Below are 19,469 nucleotides of genomic sequence, written 5' to 3'. Positions count from 1 at the left end.
AACGCAGAAAATCTCTCAGTAAAAAGATCACAGGAAGTTCAAAGCATGTGTTAGAAATATCTTTGGAAAAATGGCAGGGCAAAGTCACTACTTATCAAAGTCACTACTTATCATTGAATGTAAATGGCCTCAACTCTCTAATTAAAAGACACAGACTGGCTGAATGGATTAAAAAACAAAACCTGTCTATTTGCTGCTTACAAGAAGCACATCTTTCCATCAAAGATGCATGCAGACTGAAAGTGAAAGGTTGGAAAAAGATACTACATGCCAACAGAAACCAAAGAAGAGCTGGTGTAGCTATCTTAATATCAGACAAAATAAACTTTTTTTTTTTTATTTTTTTGACAGGCAGAGTGGACAGTGAGAGAGAGAGACAGAGAGAAAGGTCTTCCTTTGTCGTTGGTTCACCCTCCAATGGCCGCCATGGCTGGCGCGCTGCAGCCGGCGCACCGCGCTGATCCGATGGCAGGAGCCAGGTGCTTATCCTGGTTTCCCATGGGGTGCAGGGCCTAAGCACTTGGGCCATCCTCCACTGCACTCCCGGGCCACAGCAGAGAGCTGGCCTCGAAGAGGGGCAACCGGGACAGAATCCGGTGCCCTGACTGGGACTAGAACCCGGTGTGCCAGCGCCGCAAGGTGGAGGATTAGCCTAGAGAGCCGCGGCGCTGGCCAGACAAAATAAACTTTAACACAAAAACTGTTGAGACAAAGAGGGGCACTATATAATGATTAAGGGATCAATTCAACAGGAAGATGTAACTATTATAAAGGTATATGCACCTAATTACAGGGCGCTGATTATTTAAAAGATATGTTAAGGAACAACACATCAGAAAGATCATCCACGCAGACCAAGTGGGATTTATCCCTGGAATGCAGGGATGGTTCAGTGTTCGCAAATCAATCAATGTGATACACCACATTAACAAACTGCAGAAGAAAAACCAATGATTATCTCAATAGATGCAAGCCACTTTGGAAGTCAGTCTGGAGATTTCTCAGAAACCTGCATATAGCCCTACCATATCACCCAGGCATCCAACTCCTCAGAATTTCCTCAAGGGTAATTAAATTGGCAAATAAAAGGGCTATCTGGACCTCAATGTTTATTGCAGCTCAGTTCACAATAGCTAAGACCTGGAACCAACCCAAATGCCCATCAACAGTAGACTGGATAAAGAAATTATGGGATATGTACTCTATAGAATACTATACAGTGGTTAAAAAAATGAAATCTGTTCATTTGCAACAAAATGGAGGAATCTGGAACACATCATGCTGAGTGAAATAAGCCAGTCGCAAAGAGACAAATATATGTTCTCCCTGATCAGTGACAACTAACCGTGCAACAAAAAAGAAACCTGTTGAAGTGAAATGGACACTATTAGAAATGGTGACTTGATCAGCCCTTCTCCTGACTATTGAGGAATAACTTACTGTTTTCTTCCTTTTAGTATTTTTTTTTATTCTACTTAATACCATTTGTTGAACTCTTTAATTAACACGCAATTATTCTTAGGTGTTTATATTTAACTGAAAAGTGATCCCTGTTAAATATAAGAGTGGGAATAAGAGAGGGAGGAGATGTACAGTTCGGCACGTGCTCACTTGGACTTACCCCTAATGGTAGAGATAGACATGTGCCAGGGGATTCCAATTCAATCCCATCAAGGTGGCATGTACCAATGCCATCTTACTTTTTTAAAGTCATCAGTTTAAGTTTATAATTGATCAAAAAGATAGGATAAATAAGATCAGTTTCTGCAAATAATAATGGATAGAATTAAAAAGGAGGGAATGATCCTGTATGGGAAACAGGATACGCAGCAGACTCATAGAATGGCAAAAGCCCTAAACAGCACTCTGGCCTCAGAATCAGCCCTTCAGGCATTCAGATCTGGCTAAAAAACCCATGAGAGTTTTGCAGGCATGGAAAGCCAAGACACTGTGGCAAATAAATGACCCAAATGAAGATCTTTGTGAGTGTGATCCCAGTGGAAAGAACAGGCCATCAAAGAAGGCAGTACCTTTCTCTGAATGGAGGAGAGAACTTCCACTTTGAACGTAGCCTTTTCTAAACAAGATCAGAGTTGGTGTACTCAAGAGGCTTCTATAGCCTTGGCAGCTCAGGACAAGAGCCTCAGGTGATTACTGACGTCATAAACAAGAGTGTCAATTTGTTAAGTCAACAACAGGAGTCACTGTGCACTTACTCCTCATGTAGGATCTCTGTCCTTAATGTGTTGTACTATGTGAATTAACAGTAAAACCAGTATTCAAACAGTACTTTATACTTTGTGTTTGTGTTTGGGTGCAAACTGTTGAAATCTTTGCTTAGTATATACTAAGTAGATCTTCTGTATATAAAGATAATTGAAAATGAATCGTGATGAAGAATGGGATGGGAGAGGGAGTGGGGGATGGGATGGTTGCGGGTGACGGGAGGTTATGGTGGGGAGCCACTATAATTCAAAAGTTGTACTTTGGAAATTTATATTTATTAAATAAAAGCTAAAAAAAAAGAGTTCTGTGATTTAATTTATCATTTTTAAAGGAATTTAGATTTTTTGAGCAATATACATTATATTTTTTCGAATTATGAAGATAATAACATGGTCCATAGAAAACAAAGCTGAAGAAATATGTATGGAACAATAAAAATTACAAAAATGGTCAGCATCATGACACAAAAATCAACAGCCTTAACTATGTGATTTTTAATCTGAGTATGTATGTATTTTTCATCTTTTATTTTTTGTAAAGATTTAACCCCACCTGCCACCTGCTACAGAACATATAACACTGTCCCAAAATTTTATTTTTAAAAGTAGTTTGATGGGGGCTGGTGCTCTGCTGTAGCAGTTAAAACTACCACCTGCAGCACCTACATCCCATGTGGGTGCCAGTTCATGTCCTGGCTGCTCCACTTCCCATCCAGCTCCCTGCTGTTGTGCCTAGGAAATCAGTAGAAGATCGCACAAATGCTTGGGCCCTTGCACCCATGTGGGATATGTAGATGAAAGTCCTGGCTCTTGGCCTCAACCTGGTTCAGTCCTGGCCATTGGTGACCATTTGGAGAATGAATCAATGGATAGAAGATTTTGATCTTTGTCTCTTTTGTAATCTTTAACAGTGCCTTTCAGTTTTTAAATTGAATATATAAATTTAATTGAATATATTAATTTTTATTTATATAAATCTTTTTAAAAGAATTTTTGATGGGGCCAGCAGTGTTGCGGCATGTTGGATAAAGCCACCAGGTATGATGCCAACATCCCCTATGGGTGCTGGTTTGTGTCCCAGCTGCTTTAGTTCCGATACAGCTCCCTGCTAATTACTTGGGAAAGCAGCAGAAGATGGCCCAAGTATTTGGGCCTTGCCATCCACGTGGGAGACCTGAAAGAAGCTCCTGATTCCTGGCTTTGGCCAGTAATGGCTGTTGTAGCCACTTGGCGAGTGAACCAGCAGATAGAAGATCTCTGTCTCTTCCTGTCTCTCTGAACTGACTTTTTAAATTTTTATTTATTTGAAAGAGTTACAGAGAGAGGTAGAGACAGAGAGAGGTCTTCTGTCCACTGGTTCACTCCCAGGATGGCTGCAACGGCCGGAGCTGTGCCGATCCAAAGCCAGGAACTTCTACCAGGTCTCCCACGTTGGTGCAGGGGCCCAAGGACTTGGGCCATCTTCTGCTTTCCCAGGCCACAGCAGAGAGCTGGATCAGAAGAGGAGCAGCTGGGACTAGAGCCGGCGTCCATATGGGATGCTGGTGCTTCAGTCCAGGGCTTTAACCCTCTGTGCCACAGCACCAGCCCCCATGAAACTGACTTTCTAACAAATAAGTTTTTAAGGGAAAAATTAGTTTTATGGAGATAAAATTGACATACCAGAATTCATCCATTTAAAGTACACAATTCATTTTTTTATAACTTATACCAACTTACGTTGATGTATTTACAAGGTTGTACAACCCTTCTAATTGCAGAATGTTTCAGCACATCAAAAAGAAACCCTGTATTATTAGCAATTACTTCCTGGTGCCCTCTATCCTGACCCCTAGTAATAAGTAATTGATTTTTCTGTTTCTAAAAGATTTGTCTATTTTGGATGTTTCGTATGAAGGGAATCCTATAATATGTGGCCTTTTTTGTTTAGATTTTGTCACATTTTATGGTTCATCCATGTTACAGCATGAATTAGTACTTCATTCCTTGTTATTGCCTAATATTCCACTGGGGAGATATACTGCATTTTGTTTGTCTGTTGATCAGTTCATAAATATTTGAGTTGTCTCCACAACTCAGACTTGTGGAAGTGTTTTCAAATTTGGCCGTTATGAAGCATGCTTCTGTTAATATTCATGAATAAGATTTTGTTTTGGTTTTGTAGGTTTAAATTTCTTGGGTAAATATATCTAGTAGTGGAATCGGTGCCTCAAATGATAACTTTAACATTTTGAGCAAATGCCAGTCTTTTTGTTTGTTTTAAAGATTTGTTTATTTGAAAGATAGAGTTACAGAGAGAGAAAGGGATCTTCTATCTGTTGGTTCACTCTTCAAATGGCCACAATAGTGGAGCTGGTCTGGTCTGGAGCCTGGAGCTTCTTCTGGGTCTCCCACATTTGTGCTGGGGATCAAGTACTTGGCCCATCTTTCACTGCTTTCCTGGGCACATTTGCAGGAAGCTGGATTGGAAGTGGAGCAGCCAGGACTTGATCCAGCACACTTATGAGATGCTGGAGCCGCAGGTGGTGGTTTTACCTGCTATGCCACAGCGCTTGCCCTTTTTGCCAGACTTTTTTAAAGCAGCTGTGCCATTTTACATTCCTATCAGCAGGGGTATATGATTTCCAATTTCTCCATCCTCATCAACAACTGTTGTTAGCTGTCTTTTAGAATATAGATTTTGAAGATTTATTTATTTGAAAAGCAGAGTTATATGGAGAGGAAAGGCAGAGAGGGGTCTCCATCTGCTGGTTCATCCCCTAAGTGGCTGCAGCTTCGGGCTGGGCCAGTCATGAGCCAGTAGCTTCATCTTGGTCTCCCATGACATTTGGGCCCATCTTGTGCTGCTTTCCCAGGCTCATCAGCAAAGTGGAGCAGCTGGGGCTTGAGCTCATACGTGTGCCAGCATTGCAGACTGTCTTAACCTGCTGTGCCACAGTGCTGGCCCCAAGATACTTGGTTTTTAATTATTTATTTTTGTTCTTAGAAGAGGAGGTGCTTATAACATGCATTTAAACATTATAGGGATTTACTGTTATTTTCTTTCAGATTTCAGTAGAAAGTACACCAAGTATTAGTTTATCATAGCTTTTTTTACATAGAAATTGGTATGTGAATATGATTCTTTGTGAAATCTGTCAGTTCAGAGAGAACCTTTGTATATTTTCTTTGATCTGAATGGACTAGATAGAGTTGCAGGAAATGCGAAGTGATGTTAATTACTTTTTATCATTTTCAATTGGAAAAAGTTTCTTAAAATTGTATTGATTAGTAATTTTGTCCTTTTTCATACAGATTTGTAACCAAAATAGATTCATTTCATGTTACTGGCTTACCAAATAATTCCAAAAAACCCCGCCTCTTGTCCTCTTTGGATGATGCTACGTCACTTTTCCAAATCATATTTGAGATAAATCCATTAGATGAAACTGTTGCCCAAAGATGTGTTATAGAAGCTGAACCTTTAGAAATGATATATGATGCAGTAAGTGTTTTTTAAATTAACAAGTTTTAATACATTTCAATTTGCTTTGAGTTTTTGCCTCATGCTAATGGTGCTTATTTTAACAGAGGACAGTGAATAGTATAGTGGAATTCTTTAGACCTCCAAAAGAGGTACATCTAGCACAGCTCACTTCGGCAACTTTGACAAAGCTTGAAGAATTCCGTGATAAGACAGCAACAGGTAAATGCTGGCGCTAAGAGTGATCAATTAACTGTACCCTATGCTAAACTTTATTTGTGCTTACTATGTTAAAATGATTTTAGTAAATTTTACTTTAATTATATTTCTGTACTAGATATAGTTGAATGGAAACTGAATTGGTTCTTTTCTTTTTGAAGACAAATATAACAAATAATCTTTTATTATACTCAAAGTTCATATGTGATTAGTACATTTAAGTTAATTGCAAGATTTTGCTTAGTATTTTTGGACTTCTGTGACAAGAACAAACCTATAATTTTCTTATTTTGATATTTTGGTGGCAGGCCAGTGCCGCGGCTCACTTGGCTAATCCTCCATCTGCAGCGCTGGCACCCTGGGTTTCGGTCCCGGTTGAGGCGCTGGATTCTGTCCCAGTTGCTCCTCTTCCAGTCCAGCTCTCTGCTGTGGCCGGGGAAGGCAGTGGAGGATGGCCCAAGTGATTGGGCCCTGCACCTACATGGGAGACCAGGAGGAAGCACCTGGCTCCTGGCTTCAGATTGGCGCAGTGCGCCTGCCGTGGTGGCCATTTTGGGGTGAACCAATGGAAGGAAGACCTCTCTCTCTCTCTCTCACTGTCTAACTCTGCCTGTCAAAAAAAATAAATAAAAAATAAAAAAATTAAAAAATAAAAGATATTTTGGTGGCAAAAAATAAAAATTGCATCTTTTTTTAGTCTCTAGGAGAGTTTGTGTGAAGTTGAGTGTTACTTTTTCCTTAAAGAGTATTGTAGTGCTGAATAGTAAAACCATTTGGGCTTGGAGATTTCTTTGTGGGAAGGTTTAAAATTACACATTCAAGTTTTTAAATAATTGAATATAGAGATAATTTGTATGAATTTAACACTTTGGAATTTATTGGGCCTTGCTTTCTTTTTTATTTATTTATTTATTTATTTTATTTTATTTTTTTGACAGGCAGAGTGGACAGTGAGAGAGAGAGAGACAGAGAGAAAGGTCTTCCTTTGCCATTGGTTCACCCTCCAATGGCCGCTGCGGCCGGTGCGCTGCGGCCGGCACACCGTGCTGATCCAATGGCAGGAGCCAGGAGCCAGGTGCTTTTCCTGGTCTCCAATGGGGTGCAGGGCCCAAGCACTTGGGCCATCCTCCACTGCACTCCCTGGCCACAGCAGAGAGCTGGCCTGGAAGAGGGGCAACCGGGACAGAATCCGGCACCCCAACCGGGACTAGAACCCGGTGTGCCGGCGCCGCAAGGCGGAGGATTAGCCTAGTGAGCTGCGGCGCCGGCTCCTTGCTTTCTTAATATGTATTTATTTATTTTAATGTTCCATATATACTAAAAAGCCTGTGTTTTTAAATGTTTGTGCATATCCATTAGGTCACATTTGCTAGTCATGTACTTTAAATTTTCTGTATCTTTGTGAGTTTTTTTCCCCATTCTTTTTGTCACCTTGACCTAATGATTTAGAGAAATATATGAAAATGCCTCATTATAAATATACATTTTGTTTCTTCTAGAATTGTCTGTTTTTTCTTTAAATTTTGATGCTGTCTTTGGATGCATGCAGAAATATTTTTTTTCTCCTGTGAACAAGTCTTTCATCTGTATAAATTGTATATTTTTAATAATACTTTAATATTTTTCCCTCTATGCTCATTTTAATTGATATAAATATGGATAAATAGTGTTTCTTTTGGTTAAAATTTTACTTGGTATATGGTTTTCCATTTACTTCACTTCTTTTTCCTCTATGTATTTTCACATAGGTCAGCAGGGTACAGTAGGATTTTTCTCATTTTAGATTTGTAGTGTTCATTCTATTTTCATCTTTATTTTATTTAAAAGCCAGAAGGAGAGAGGGAGAGATTCCATCCGCTATTTCACTCCCCAAGTGCGTGGAAAAATGGAAGCTGGGCCAGGCCAAAGGCAGGGATCCAGAATTCAATCCAGGTTTCCTACATGGGTGGTGGGGACCTAAGTATTGGAGCCATCATTTTCTGCCTTACCAGGATGCACATTAGCAGGAAGTTGGATTAAAATCAGAGCTGGAACTTGAACCAGATACTCTGAATGGAAGCCTCCCAAGTGGCATCTCAATTGTATTGCCAAATGCCCACTCCTATAGTCTTTATTTTATATTTGCATTTAATTTATTTATCCTTATATCTGTGATTTTATTTTGTGCTTTTTAATTTGATTTCCTGTTTTATGTATCTCTCTTGCCTTTCTTTGTATAAATTATAGCATTCCCTCCTCCCTGTTACCTGAAACTATGATTTTGAGTTAAAATTTTTATTCTATAAATCCCAACATATTTTTTCCAACATGTAAATATCATAGAAAATTTGCACTCTTTTAGTTATTAAAATGACTTTAGTACACTTGAACTTCATTTACCATTCTAATGTCTGGAATGCTATTAGTATATTTCTATTCTTAACTTCATTGGACTTTGTTTTGTATGTGTTAGTATAGTTTAGTATATGTTAGTTTAGAATTTCCTAGATAATTTTTTGCCCTTTAGTACTGTTTATTCCCCTTTTATCTGAGATCTTTTTCTTTGTATTGGAGGTTCATTTGTAAATTTTTTTCTTTGTGATTGATGTGAAATGAAATTTTTTCCACCTCAGCTTTGAAAGCTATTTTGAGTGGATATAAATTTAAGGATTGGCTAGTATTTTCAGCCCAACACAACATTTTACTGTCTTTCAGGTTCTGTTACTGAATTCAGGCATCAATATGTCTACTGTCTCTTTGTAGATTATCTTATCTGTTATTTATCTTTTTAAGACCTTTTTTTATTCAGTAGTTTCATATGATTAAACCAGCTGTGGACTTTTATGTATACTTTTTTAGATTCATTGTATTTTCTGAATTTGAGAACTGGTGCTGTCTAGTGAATTCTAGAAAATCCACTGGGAAATTCTTATCCATTAACTCTTTATATACATATTTTTTTTACTTGGAACTCTGGCTAAATGTATTTTATCCTTTCTTTCTCTCTTCCATTGCACTTCTATATCCTGTTTTCTTTCCTTCTTATTTTGTTATTGTTCCATGTTATATAATGGCTAATTTCTTTCCTAATTTGCTGTCTTTCTTCAACCATGTCTAATATGTTATTACAATTCAGTTTAATTTCACTGATGGATATTTTTCACTTTAGAAAGAATGTTAAAATCTGCTTGCCACTATTTTTTAGTATTACATTTCTCATGGATATCCTTAACCTTGCCCTCTATTTTTTTTAATATCATATGGATAGTATTTTGTATTCTGTTTCACCAGATAATTCTATTTATATAGTTCCATTTTGTGAAGACTTTTGTGGGTCTCTGCTATCTTCTCTCTTTGGTTTCTGCTAGTTCTTATTTTTGATAACTTGAGTTTTTTCATGCTTGGTAATTTAATTGTGATGTGTTGATTTTTCTTGGAAAATTATTTGGGATAATTTTCTGAAGCTTAAGTGAAATGCATTTTTATTCAGGAAAGATTTTTCTTTCTTATTCCAGAAATTAGAATATATTGGTGGTACCATTTAAACTAAATTCACGGGTTAAGGTATTCTGTTCTGCAGAGAAGTTGTTAAGGATACATTCATACTAGAGCACCATGTTGTGGTTACAATTCACAGGGATATTACCCCTTTATCCTGATTTTCCTCAGAGCTTTCCTTTGTGTTCTCCTTTGGTATGGTTTAGGGAGAGGGAGATTGAACTTTTGGCTTGTTCTCACTTTAAGTAGGTATCCTTTGAGATCCCAGCTTTGTGAGGAAAATTCCCGTTAGAATCCTCATCATTGTCTTCTGTTCTTCCTGCTCCAGCAAACCATGAAACAAAATATTCAAGTTTTCCAGGTGCAGAAAATGGTTTCAGGATAAAATTTTTCATGGATGCACTTAAATCTGTTAGTTACACCTTCAATTTGATTTCACTATATTTTGGTGTCATTTGTTTGTGTCATAGTCAACATTTCTTGTTGCTTTTTTCTCAAGAGTCTGGCTATCTCTTCATCCATATTACCAAGGTTTGGCAATATAATTAAATATTTTAGTCTATATTCAAAACCTAATCTTAGTTAAAATTCGCCTTGGTAGGTTGTTTCGTTTTCCATGTTTGTTGTCTGAGTTGAGGCTTTATGTAGATAAATGGATACTATTTTCTGGATAACACTATTAAATATTCAACTGAAAGTGAATTCACTTAACTGCCAATGGGTTCTTAGAATTTTTTTGTGGTTTTAAGTATATAAAATAAAATACATAAAGGTTAAAAATATATTAAAATAGTTTCAAAATACTTTTTAAAAAATCAAACTGTGATTAGTACTATGTTTAGTACTAATACATCTTCACTTTTGAATTAAAATAACACAAATTAATAGCTCAGAAAACTGCCATAAATTCAAGGTAAGGTATAAATGATATTTCAAGGTATCTTCCAAAACTATGTTAATGGAGTAAAAATGAAATGATGTGTGTTTCTTACAGTAACAAAATCACAGGTATAGTGGTTTGTTGCCTATATATTTAAAACATTTTGAAAAAAGATTTGTTTATTACAAAGATAGGGTGTCAGAGAAAAGGAGAGAAAGAGATCTTTCATCTTCTGGTTCGCTCCCCAAATGGCCAGGGCTGGGTCAGGCTAAAGCCAGGAACCTAGAACTCCATCTGGGTCTCCCATGTGGGTGGCAGGCGACCTAGTACTTGGGCCATCTTTCACTGACTTTTTACATATATATGTAAAAATTTGTCTTAAGGTTTATTTTATTTTATTTATTTGAAAGGCAGAGTGACAGGGGCAGAGAGAGAGAAAGAGAGAGGAACCTATACTTTTAAATGAAGGAAATTCTAAATGTCAGCAGTAGTTAATGAAAATGAAATTATAATTTTTTCCCATTTAGGTTCATGTAATCATCCTTGAATTCCATTCTTGGACCCCTGGCTAATGGTCCCTGATTTAGTTCTATGATTTGCCTTGGGAATTTAAAGGGAGACTGCAATATGTTGATGAAATATTGGTATACTGTATCTATAATAGCTCTCCAACTTACTAGTTATCTGTTTCATAAAAAAAACCAGGGCTAGGCCAGGATGAAGCCAGGAGCTTCTTCCCAGTCTCCCATGTAGGTGCAAAGGCATAAGCACTTGGCCATTTCTGGGTGCTTTCTCAGGTCATTAGCAGGGAGCTGGATCAGAAGTGGAGAAGCCAGGACTCTAAGTGGCAGTCAGTTGCTTAACCCACTGTGCCACAGTGCTCGCCCCTACAAATAAATCTTTTTTTTTCTTAAAAACTTATTCAGATGGAAAAAGTAATGGGAAAAATGCGTTAAAGCTAGAGGGAAAAAGACACACACATATATTTTTTAAAATTTATTTGACAGGTAGAGTTATAGACAGAGAGAGAGACAGAAAGTTCTTCCTTCTGTTGGTTTACTCCCCAAATGGCTGCTATAGCCGGCGCTGCGCTGATCTGAAGCCAGGAGCCAGGTGCTTCTTCCTGGTTTCCCATGCGGGTACAGGGGCCCAACCACTTGGGCCATCCTCCACTGCCCTCCTGGGCCACAGCAGAGAGCTGGACTGAAAGAGGAGCAAGCGGGATTAGAACCTGGTGCCCATATGTGATGCTGGCGCCGCAGGCGGAGGATTAACCAAGTGAGCCACGGCACCGGCCCCAACACACATATTTTTAAAAATATAATTCTCTTCTTCCTGGGAAAAAAAAATATTAAATAGCTTTATCAAGACATACACATACAGCCTAGCATAAAGGATAGCTCAGCAGTTAGAAGGCCTTATCAAAATAGCTGATGATTTCTTCATCTGCTTGGCTCAAGTATTTTTTCCTAGTAATCAGAAGACATAAAGGAAAATGATAATATATCCCATTTGTACCAATTTCACATTCTGTGTACTGGTATATTATAGAAACCAAAAGCATAAGGTCAAGTCTCTTTTCTAGTCAGTTCCTCTTGATTTATAGAAACAGTTACAGTTAAACATGAATTGATTGTATTGGAAATTCACCATACTCGTTCAGATTTAGATACTTTTTTCTTTTAAGAGATTTCCTTTCCTAAGCCTTTATTTTGTTTATAAAGATTGCCAAAGCAATTGCTAAAACATTAGGTTTGAATATTATGGAAATATATTTTAGAAAGTTAGATTATTCAGTATTTTATCTCAGACTGTAACAATGTTTACAGTTTGAAGTCTGTTCTTGCAGCTCATGGTGCAAGCTTCTGTCCCCAATTTCGGTGCTGATTGGCAAAGGGAAAGCATTTAAAGGACTTGGATCCACTTTCTCCAGTGCAAGCATATAGGTGATTTGGAGCTGAATGGAGAAACATATTGGTAGTAGACCCAAAGAAGTGAGAATGATTGGTGCCCGAGTTTAGTTTTGTGGTGATGTCAAGAAGATCACTTTGGAAAATTAACATTAAGAGCAGATGTAGGATCCACCAAGCTGAAGAGAAAGGAAGGGCCTTCAGTGCTGTGGTTAACTGCAAAGAGCCTGGCTTGGGAATGAATTTGGTGACTTTGGAAGTTGCATAAAGTTGAATTTGTTCTAAGGTAGTAAGAACGGAGAGAGTGGAATGATGTTAAAATGACACATCTCAGTTACACAAAACCATGCAAGTTATATTAAGCAGTTAGGATTTTGTTTTACATGCAAGGGGAAATAGGGGAGAAACACACTAGACTTATATTTGAAATAAAACAAAATACACTTTTCCTCCCTCCCATTAAAAAGCAACCTGGAGGGGCTCGTAAAGCTGCTTCCTGCAATGCACCAAGTCCGGCTGCTGTACTTCTCATCCAGCTCCCTGCTAATACAGCTGGGAAAGCAACAGAAGATGGCTCTAGTACCTGGGCTCCTGCTCCCATGTGGGAAACCTGGAAGAAGCTCCTGGCTTTAGCCTGGCACTGCACTAACTATTGTAGCCATCTGAGGAGTGAACCAGCCGGTGGAAGATTTCTCTCTCCCTCTCCCCCTCCCCCCTTCCCTCCCTTTGTCTCCTTGTCTCTGTAACTCTGCCTTTCAAATAAATGAATCAATCTTGGGGAAAAAAACAAGATATTTTTTAGGCAAGTATTTTATTTTGTTCCCAGAAGCCTTTTATTTAAGGAACACAAGCTTCATACATTTCATAATTACAACTTTAGGAATATGGTGATTCTTCCCACTGTACCCGCCCTCAACCCTCTCTCCCACCCCTCTTCCTATTTTCTATTTTCAATTAACTTTATACACATATGATTTACTCTATGTTAAGTAAGAGTTCAACAGATAGTATTTAAAAAAAAAAAAAAAAGCTGTTCCTCAACAGTTGAGACAAGGGCTTTCAAAGTCATTGCATCTCAAACTGTCAATTTCACTTTTATGGATTGCCTTTTAGGTGCTCTGTTAGTTACCACAGGTCAGGGAGAACATATGGTATTTGTCCTTTTGGGACTGGCTTATTTCATTAAGTATGATGTTTTCATTTTTTTTTCACCGCTGTGTAGTATTTCAAGGTATACATATCCCATAATTTCTTTTTTTCATTTGTGTGTATCTCATAAATACAACATTAGAAACATAGTAATTCTTCCCACCCTACCTGCCCTCTCACCCACTCTCTCCCCTTCTTCCTCCTCCTCCTATTTAGTCTGAGAAAGAAAAAGAAACAAAGAATGGAATAAGAAAACTGAGGGAACTGTTCCTCAACAGTCTAGACAAGGGCTGTTATATGATATTACTTCTTGAAGGTGATTTTGCTTTTTTTTTTCTTCCCCCTTCCTTTTTTCCCTTCCTTCCTCCCCTTTCTATCCTCTTAGAAACTTAATTGTCTTTAAAAAAGAACCCAAGGATGTTACATCTCTTTTGATTTCTTAGACATAACTTTAACTTATGAGACATAGTATTATCCTCCACTTAATACACTAAATGAAAGTGATTGTTGTGAACAAGTTTTACTGTTAAGTCTCACAATACAACTCTTTGGGGACAGAAGTCCTGCATGGGATCTTAGTGCACAGTGACTCTTGTTTATTTAACAAATAACACTCTTATGTATGACATCAGTGATCACCCAAGGCTCTTGACATGAGGTTGGCTTTGGAAGTCTTTCGATTCTACTGGCTTGACAAGGCCGTAAGCAAAGTGGAAGTTCTCTCCTCCCTTCAGAGAAAAGTACATCCTTCTTTGGTGGCCATTTCTTTCCACTGGGGTCTCACCCACGGGTCCTTTATGTGGGACATTTTTTTTTCCCAGAGTGTCTTGCCTTTTCATGGCTGAAATGCTTCCCCTGGGCTTTTCAGCCAGAATGGAATGCCTTTAGGGCTGATTCTGAAGTTGGGGTGCTACTTAAAGCTGTTGTCATTCCATGAGGCTGCTGTATGGACTGCTTCCCATGTTGGATCCTTCACTGCTTTTTAATTCCATTATTGTTTCCAAACACTTAGTCCTATTTATATGATCACTTTAATACTTGAATCTATCTATATGGTCACTTTACCACTTATTTCTATCCATTTGATCTTTATAATACTTAAGCTGCTATTTTTATCAGCCAGCTTAAGGATTTTGGGGTCCTGTGGCTACTTGTTAAGTTGTACCCTTAGAAGTAAGTCCATAGGACCATAGGAATGTATGTAGGACTATGTTGCTTTGAAGTTGTGAGCTTTATACATTTCACAATTACAACTTTAGGTTTTTGTTTTTGTTTTTGTTTTTGTTTTTGTTTTTTGACAGGCAGAGTGGACAGTGAGAGAGAGAGACAGAGAGAAAGGTCTTCCTTTGCCGTTGGTTCACCCTCCAATGGCCGCCACGGCTGGCGCGCTGCAGCCGGTGCAACGCGCTGATCCGAAGGCAGGAGCCAGGTACTTATCCTGGTCTCCCATGGGTGCAGGACCCAAGTACTTGGGCCATCCTCCACTGCACTCCCGGGCCACAGCAGAGAGCTGGCCTGGAAGAGGGGCAACCGGGACAGAATCCAGTGCCCTGACCGGGACTAGAACCCAGTGTGCTGGCGCCGCAAGGCGTAGGATTAGGCTAGTGAGCCGCGGCGCCGGCCCTACTTTAGGATCTTGATAATTGTTCCCACAGTGCCCACCTTCCCACCCACACTCCCATCCTCTTCCCTCTTTCTTTCTTATTCTCACTCTTATTCTTTACTGAGATCTATTTACATTTAACTTTATACATAATATACATATATGGTTAACTGTTAAGTATAGCATTCAGTGAATCATATGAAAGAAAAAGATAAGGAAAATATAAAGGAAAAGAAAAGAAAAAACAAAAATATAGAATAAGAAGCTTTTTATCAACATCAAGAAAAGGACTGTTCCAAAATCATTGCTTCTCAAAGTGCTTATTTCATTTCTACATGTTGTCTGTTAGTTATCACAGGTAGGAAGAACATACAGAATTTGTCTCTTTGGGACTGGCTTGTTTCACTAAGTATGTTTTCCAGTTTCATCCATTTGTGGCAAATTTACAGAATTTGTTTTTGTTTTTACTGCTGTGTAGTAGTATTCCATGGTGTACATATCCCATAATTTCTTTATTCAGTCTATAGTTGATGGGCATTTGGGTTGATTACATGCTTTGCTATTGTGAACTGAGCTGTGATAAACATGGAGGTACAGGTGGCTCCTTCATATGTTGATTTCATTTCCTTTGGGTAGATTCCCATGAGTGGGATGGCTGGGTCAAATGGTAGGTCTATATTCAGATTTCTGAGTATCTCCATACTGTCTTTTGTAGTGGATTTACTAACTTATATTCCCACCAACAGTGGGTTAGGATACCTTTTTCTCACGTCATCGCCAGCATTTGTTGTTTGTTGATTTCTGTATGAAAGCCATTCTAACTGGAGTGAGGTGAAACCTCATTGTGGTTTTGATTTGCATTTCCTTGATGGCTAGTGATCCTGAACATTTTTTCGTGTGTCTGTTGGCCATTTGAATTTCTTCTTTTGAAAACTGTCTTTTTAAGTCCTTTGCCCATTTCTTAGGTTGTTTGGTTGGTTGTTGTTTATTTTCTTGAATTCTTTATATATTCTGGTTATTAATCCTTAATCCCTTATTAGTTGTATAGTTTGCAAATATTTTCTCCCATTCTTTCAGTTGTCTCTTCACCTTGCTGATTGTTTCTTTTGCAGAAACAAAGCTTCTCAATTTGATGGAATCCCATTTTTCGATTTTGGCTTTGATTGCTTTTGCCTCTGGGGTCTTTTCCATGAACTCTTTGTCTGTGCTGATGCCATGTGGGGTTTCCCAAATGTTCTCTAATAATTTGATGGTGTTGGTTCATAGCTTTAGGTTTTTAGTCATTTTGAGTAGATTTTGGTAAAAGGTATCAGGTAAAGGTCTTGCTGCATGCTTCCCCATGTGGAGATCTAGTTTTTTCAGCACCATTTGAGGAGCCTGTCCTTGCTCCAGGGATGGCTTTTAGCTCCTTTGTCAAAAATTTGGTTGTAGATGCTTGGATTAATTTCTAGCATTTCTGTTCTTTGTCATTGGTCTATCCATCTATTTTTATACCAGTACCAGGCTGTTTTGATTATAACTGCCCTGTAGTATGTCTTGAAATCTGGTATTGTGCTGCCTCTGGCTCTGTTTTTGTTGTATAATATTGCTTTAGCTATTCGACGTCTCTTGTGCTTCCATATGAATTTCAGCATCATTTTTTCTATGTCTGAGAAGAATGTCAGTAGTGTTTTGATTAGTATCACATTCAATCTATAAATTGCTTTTGGTTGTCTGGACATTTTGATGATACTGATTCTTCCAATCATGAACATGAAGATTTTTACTTTTTTTTTTTTTTTTTTTTTTTTACCTTTTTCTGTTTCTTTGTTTAATGTTTTCTAATTTTCATTGTAGGGATCTTTGACATTCTTAGTTAAGTTTATTCCAAGATATTTGGTTATTTTTGTAACTATTGTGAATGGAATTGATCTTAGAAGTTTTTTCTCAGTCATGGCATTCTCTGTGTTTACAAAGGTTGTTGAGTTTTGTGTGTTGATTTTATATCCTGCTATGTTACCTTCTGTAAGTTTCAGTAGTCTCTTAGTGGAGTCTTTTGGATCCCCTATAATATAGAATCATGTCATCTGCAAATAGGGAAAGTCTGACTTTCCTTCCAATTTGTATCCCTTTGATCTTTTTCTTGCCTAATGACTCTGGCTAAAACTTCCAGGACCATATTGAAAAGCATGGTGAGAGTGGGTATCCTTGTCTTATTCCAGATCTCAGTGGGAATGCTTCCAACTTTTCCCCATTCAATAGGACACTGGCTGTGGATTTGTCATGAATTGCCTTTATTTGTTGAGGACTGTTCCTTCTCTACCCAATTTGCTTAAAGTTTTCATCATGAAAGGTTGTTGTATTTTATTAAATTCTTTCTCTGCATCTATTGAGATAATCATATGTATTTTGTTCTTCAAATCTTTAGTGATGTGTCCCCTTGATTGATTTGTGAATGTTGTGCCATTCCTGTATTCCAGGGATAAATCCCACTTGGTCCAGGTGAATGATATTTCTGATGTGCTGTTGAATTCGATTAGCTAGTATCTGTTGAGGATTTTTGCATCTATGTTCATCAGGGAAGTTGATCTGTAGTTCTCCATTGTTTATCTTTTTCAGGTTTAGACATTAAGGTGATCCTGGATTTATAGAAAGAATTTGGAAGGATTCCCTCCCTTTCGTTTGTTTTGAGTAGCTTGAAAGAATTGGAGTTATCTCTTCTTTAAATGTCTGGTAGAATACAGCAGTGAAGCCACCTGGTCCTGGTCTTTTCTTTGTTAGGAGAATATTTATTATTGATTGAATTTTCCTCTTGGTTATGTATCTGTTTAGGTTTTCCGTGTCTCCATGGCTTAATTTATGTAGGTTGCATGTGTCAAGGAATCTGTCCACTTCTTCTAGGTTTCCTGGTTTGTTGGCCTATACCTGTTTGTCGTATTTTCTGATGATGATTCTTATTTCTGTGGCCTTTGTTTTTACATTTCCTTTTTCATCTCTAATTTTATTTATTTGAGTCTTTTTTTCTTGATTTTTTTAGTTGAGCCCATGGTGTGTCAATTTTGTTTATTTTTTCCAAAAACCAGCTGATTGTTTTGCTGATTTTTTTGTATAGTTTTTTTGGTTGTGATTTTTTTAATTTCTTCTTTAATTTGAGTTATTTATTTTCTCCTGCTAGTTTTGGGTTTGGTGTGCTGTTTTTTTACAGCCTTGAGATGCATTGATAGCACATTTATTTGGTGCCTTTTCAATTCCTTGATAGCAGGTAGCAGTTGCTATAAACTTTGCTCTTGACACTGCTTTTGCTGTATCCGATAAGTTTTTATTAGTTTATTGTCATCTACATTTGCTTCCAGAAATTTTTTTATTTTCTTTTGATTTCTTCTTTGACCCAGTGTTTATTCAGGAGCATGTTGTTCAGTTTCCATGTCTTTGCATATGTTGTAGAGATCCTGAGTTGTTGATTTCCAGCTTCATTCTCTTGTGTTTAGTGATGATGTGAGGCATGACTTTGAATTTTTTGAATTGCTGAGACTTGGATTTATGCCCTAGTGTGTGGTGAAACCTAAAGAAAGTTCCATGCACTGAGGAGAAGAAATTGTACTCTGTGACTGTAGGAGGAACGTTCTTTAGATATGTTAGGTCCATTTGGTCTATAGTGTCAGTTAACTCTGCTGGTCCCTTGCTCATTTTCTGTCTGGTTGATGTGTCTGTTGCTGAAAGTAGGGTATTGAAGTCCCCCATTACTATTCTTTTGGAGTCTGTCTCCCTTTAAATCTTTTAAATACCCAGGTGCTCTGTAATTAGGTGCATATACATTTATTTATTTATTTTTTATTAGACAGAGTTACAGACAGTGAGAGAGAGTGACCGAGAGAAAGTTCTTCTTTCCATTGGTTCACTCTCCAAATGGCCGCCACGGCCGGCACTGCACTATCGAAGCCAGGAGCCAGGTGCTTCTTCCTGGTCTCTCATACGGGTGCAGGGGCCCAAGCACTGGCCATCCTCCACTGCCCTCCTGGGCCACAGCAGAGAACTGGACTGGAAGAGGAGCAACCGGGACTAGAACCCGGTGCCCATATGGGATGCAGGCACCGCAGGCGGATGATTAGCCATGTGAGCCACGGCGCCGGCCCCTGCATATACATTTATAATAGTCACATCTTCCTTTTGGGTTGATCCCTTAATATAGTTTACTTCTTTGTCTTTTTTTTTTTTTTAACTGTTTTTGTGTTAAAGTCTATTTTGTCTGATATTAGGATGACTAAACCACCTCCTGTTTTGGTTTTTGTTGGCATGGATTATCTTTTCCCATCCTTTCACTTTCAGTCTGCGTGCATCTTTGTTGGTGAGATGTGTTTCTTTTAGGCAGCAAATGGATGAGTTTTGGTTTTTTAATCCATTCAGCCAGTCTATGTCTTTTAATAGGACCATTAAGGCCATTTACCTCAATTTTGTGACTATTGATAAGTAATGATGTGGCCCTACCATTTTTCTATAAATATTCCTGTTACTTACTTTGGATTTCTTCTGCACTTTTTGGGAGGTTTTCTGCCTTAACTGTTAG

The 19,469-nt window shown here is 38.1% G+C and overlaps 1 protein-coding gene across 8 annotated transcripts in view; it reads left to right on the top strand.

Annotated features, from left to right (window-relative positions):
* The window catches only part of VPS13A (vacuolar protein sorting 13 homolog A), a 248,013-nt gene that overhangs the window by 58,033 nt on the left and 170,511 nt on the right, over positions 1-19,469 (top strand). For all 8 annotated transcript variants that reach the window (XR_011379457.1, XM_051858844.2, XM_017341940.3 and 5 more), the window contains 2 exons: positions 5,520-5,709; positions 5,796-5,910. Coding sequence is in view for 7 of the 8 variants with exons in the window: in XM_051858844.2 (XP_051714804.1) it covers positions 5,520-5,709; positions 5,796-5,910 (305 nt within the window). In the remaining variant the exon portion in view is untranslated. The remainder of the gene's footprint in view (positions 1-5,519; positions 5,710-5,795; positions 5,911-19,469) is intronic.

This window comes from Oryctolagus cuniculus, chromosome 1 (genome assembly GCF_964237555.1).
Source record: "Oryctolagus cuniculus chromosome 1, mOryCun1.1, whole genome shotgun sequence".
Lineage (NCBI taxonomy): Eukaryota > Metazoa > Chordata > Mammalia > Lagomorpha > Leporidae > Oryctolagus > Oryctolagus cuniculus.
Note: the sequence above shows the minus strand (reverse complement) of the source record. Positions and strands in the feature narration are given on the sequence as shown.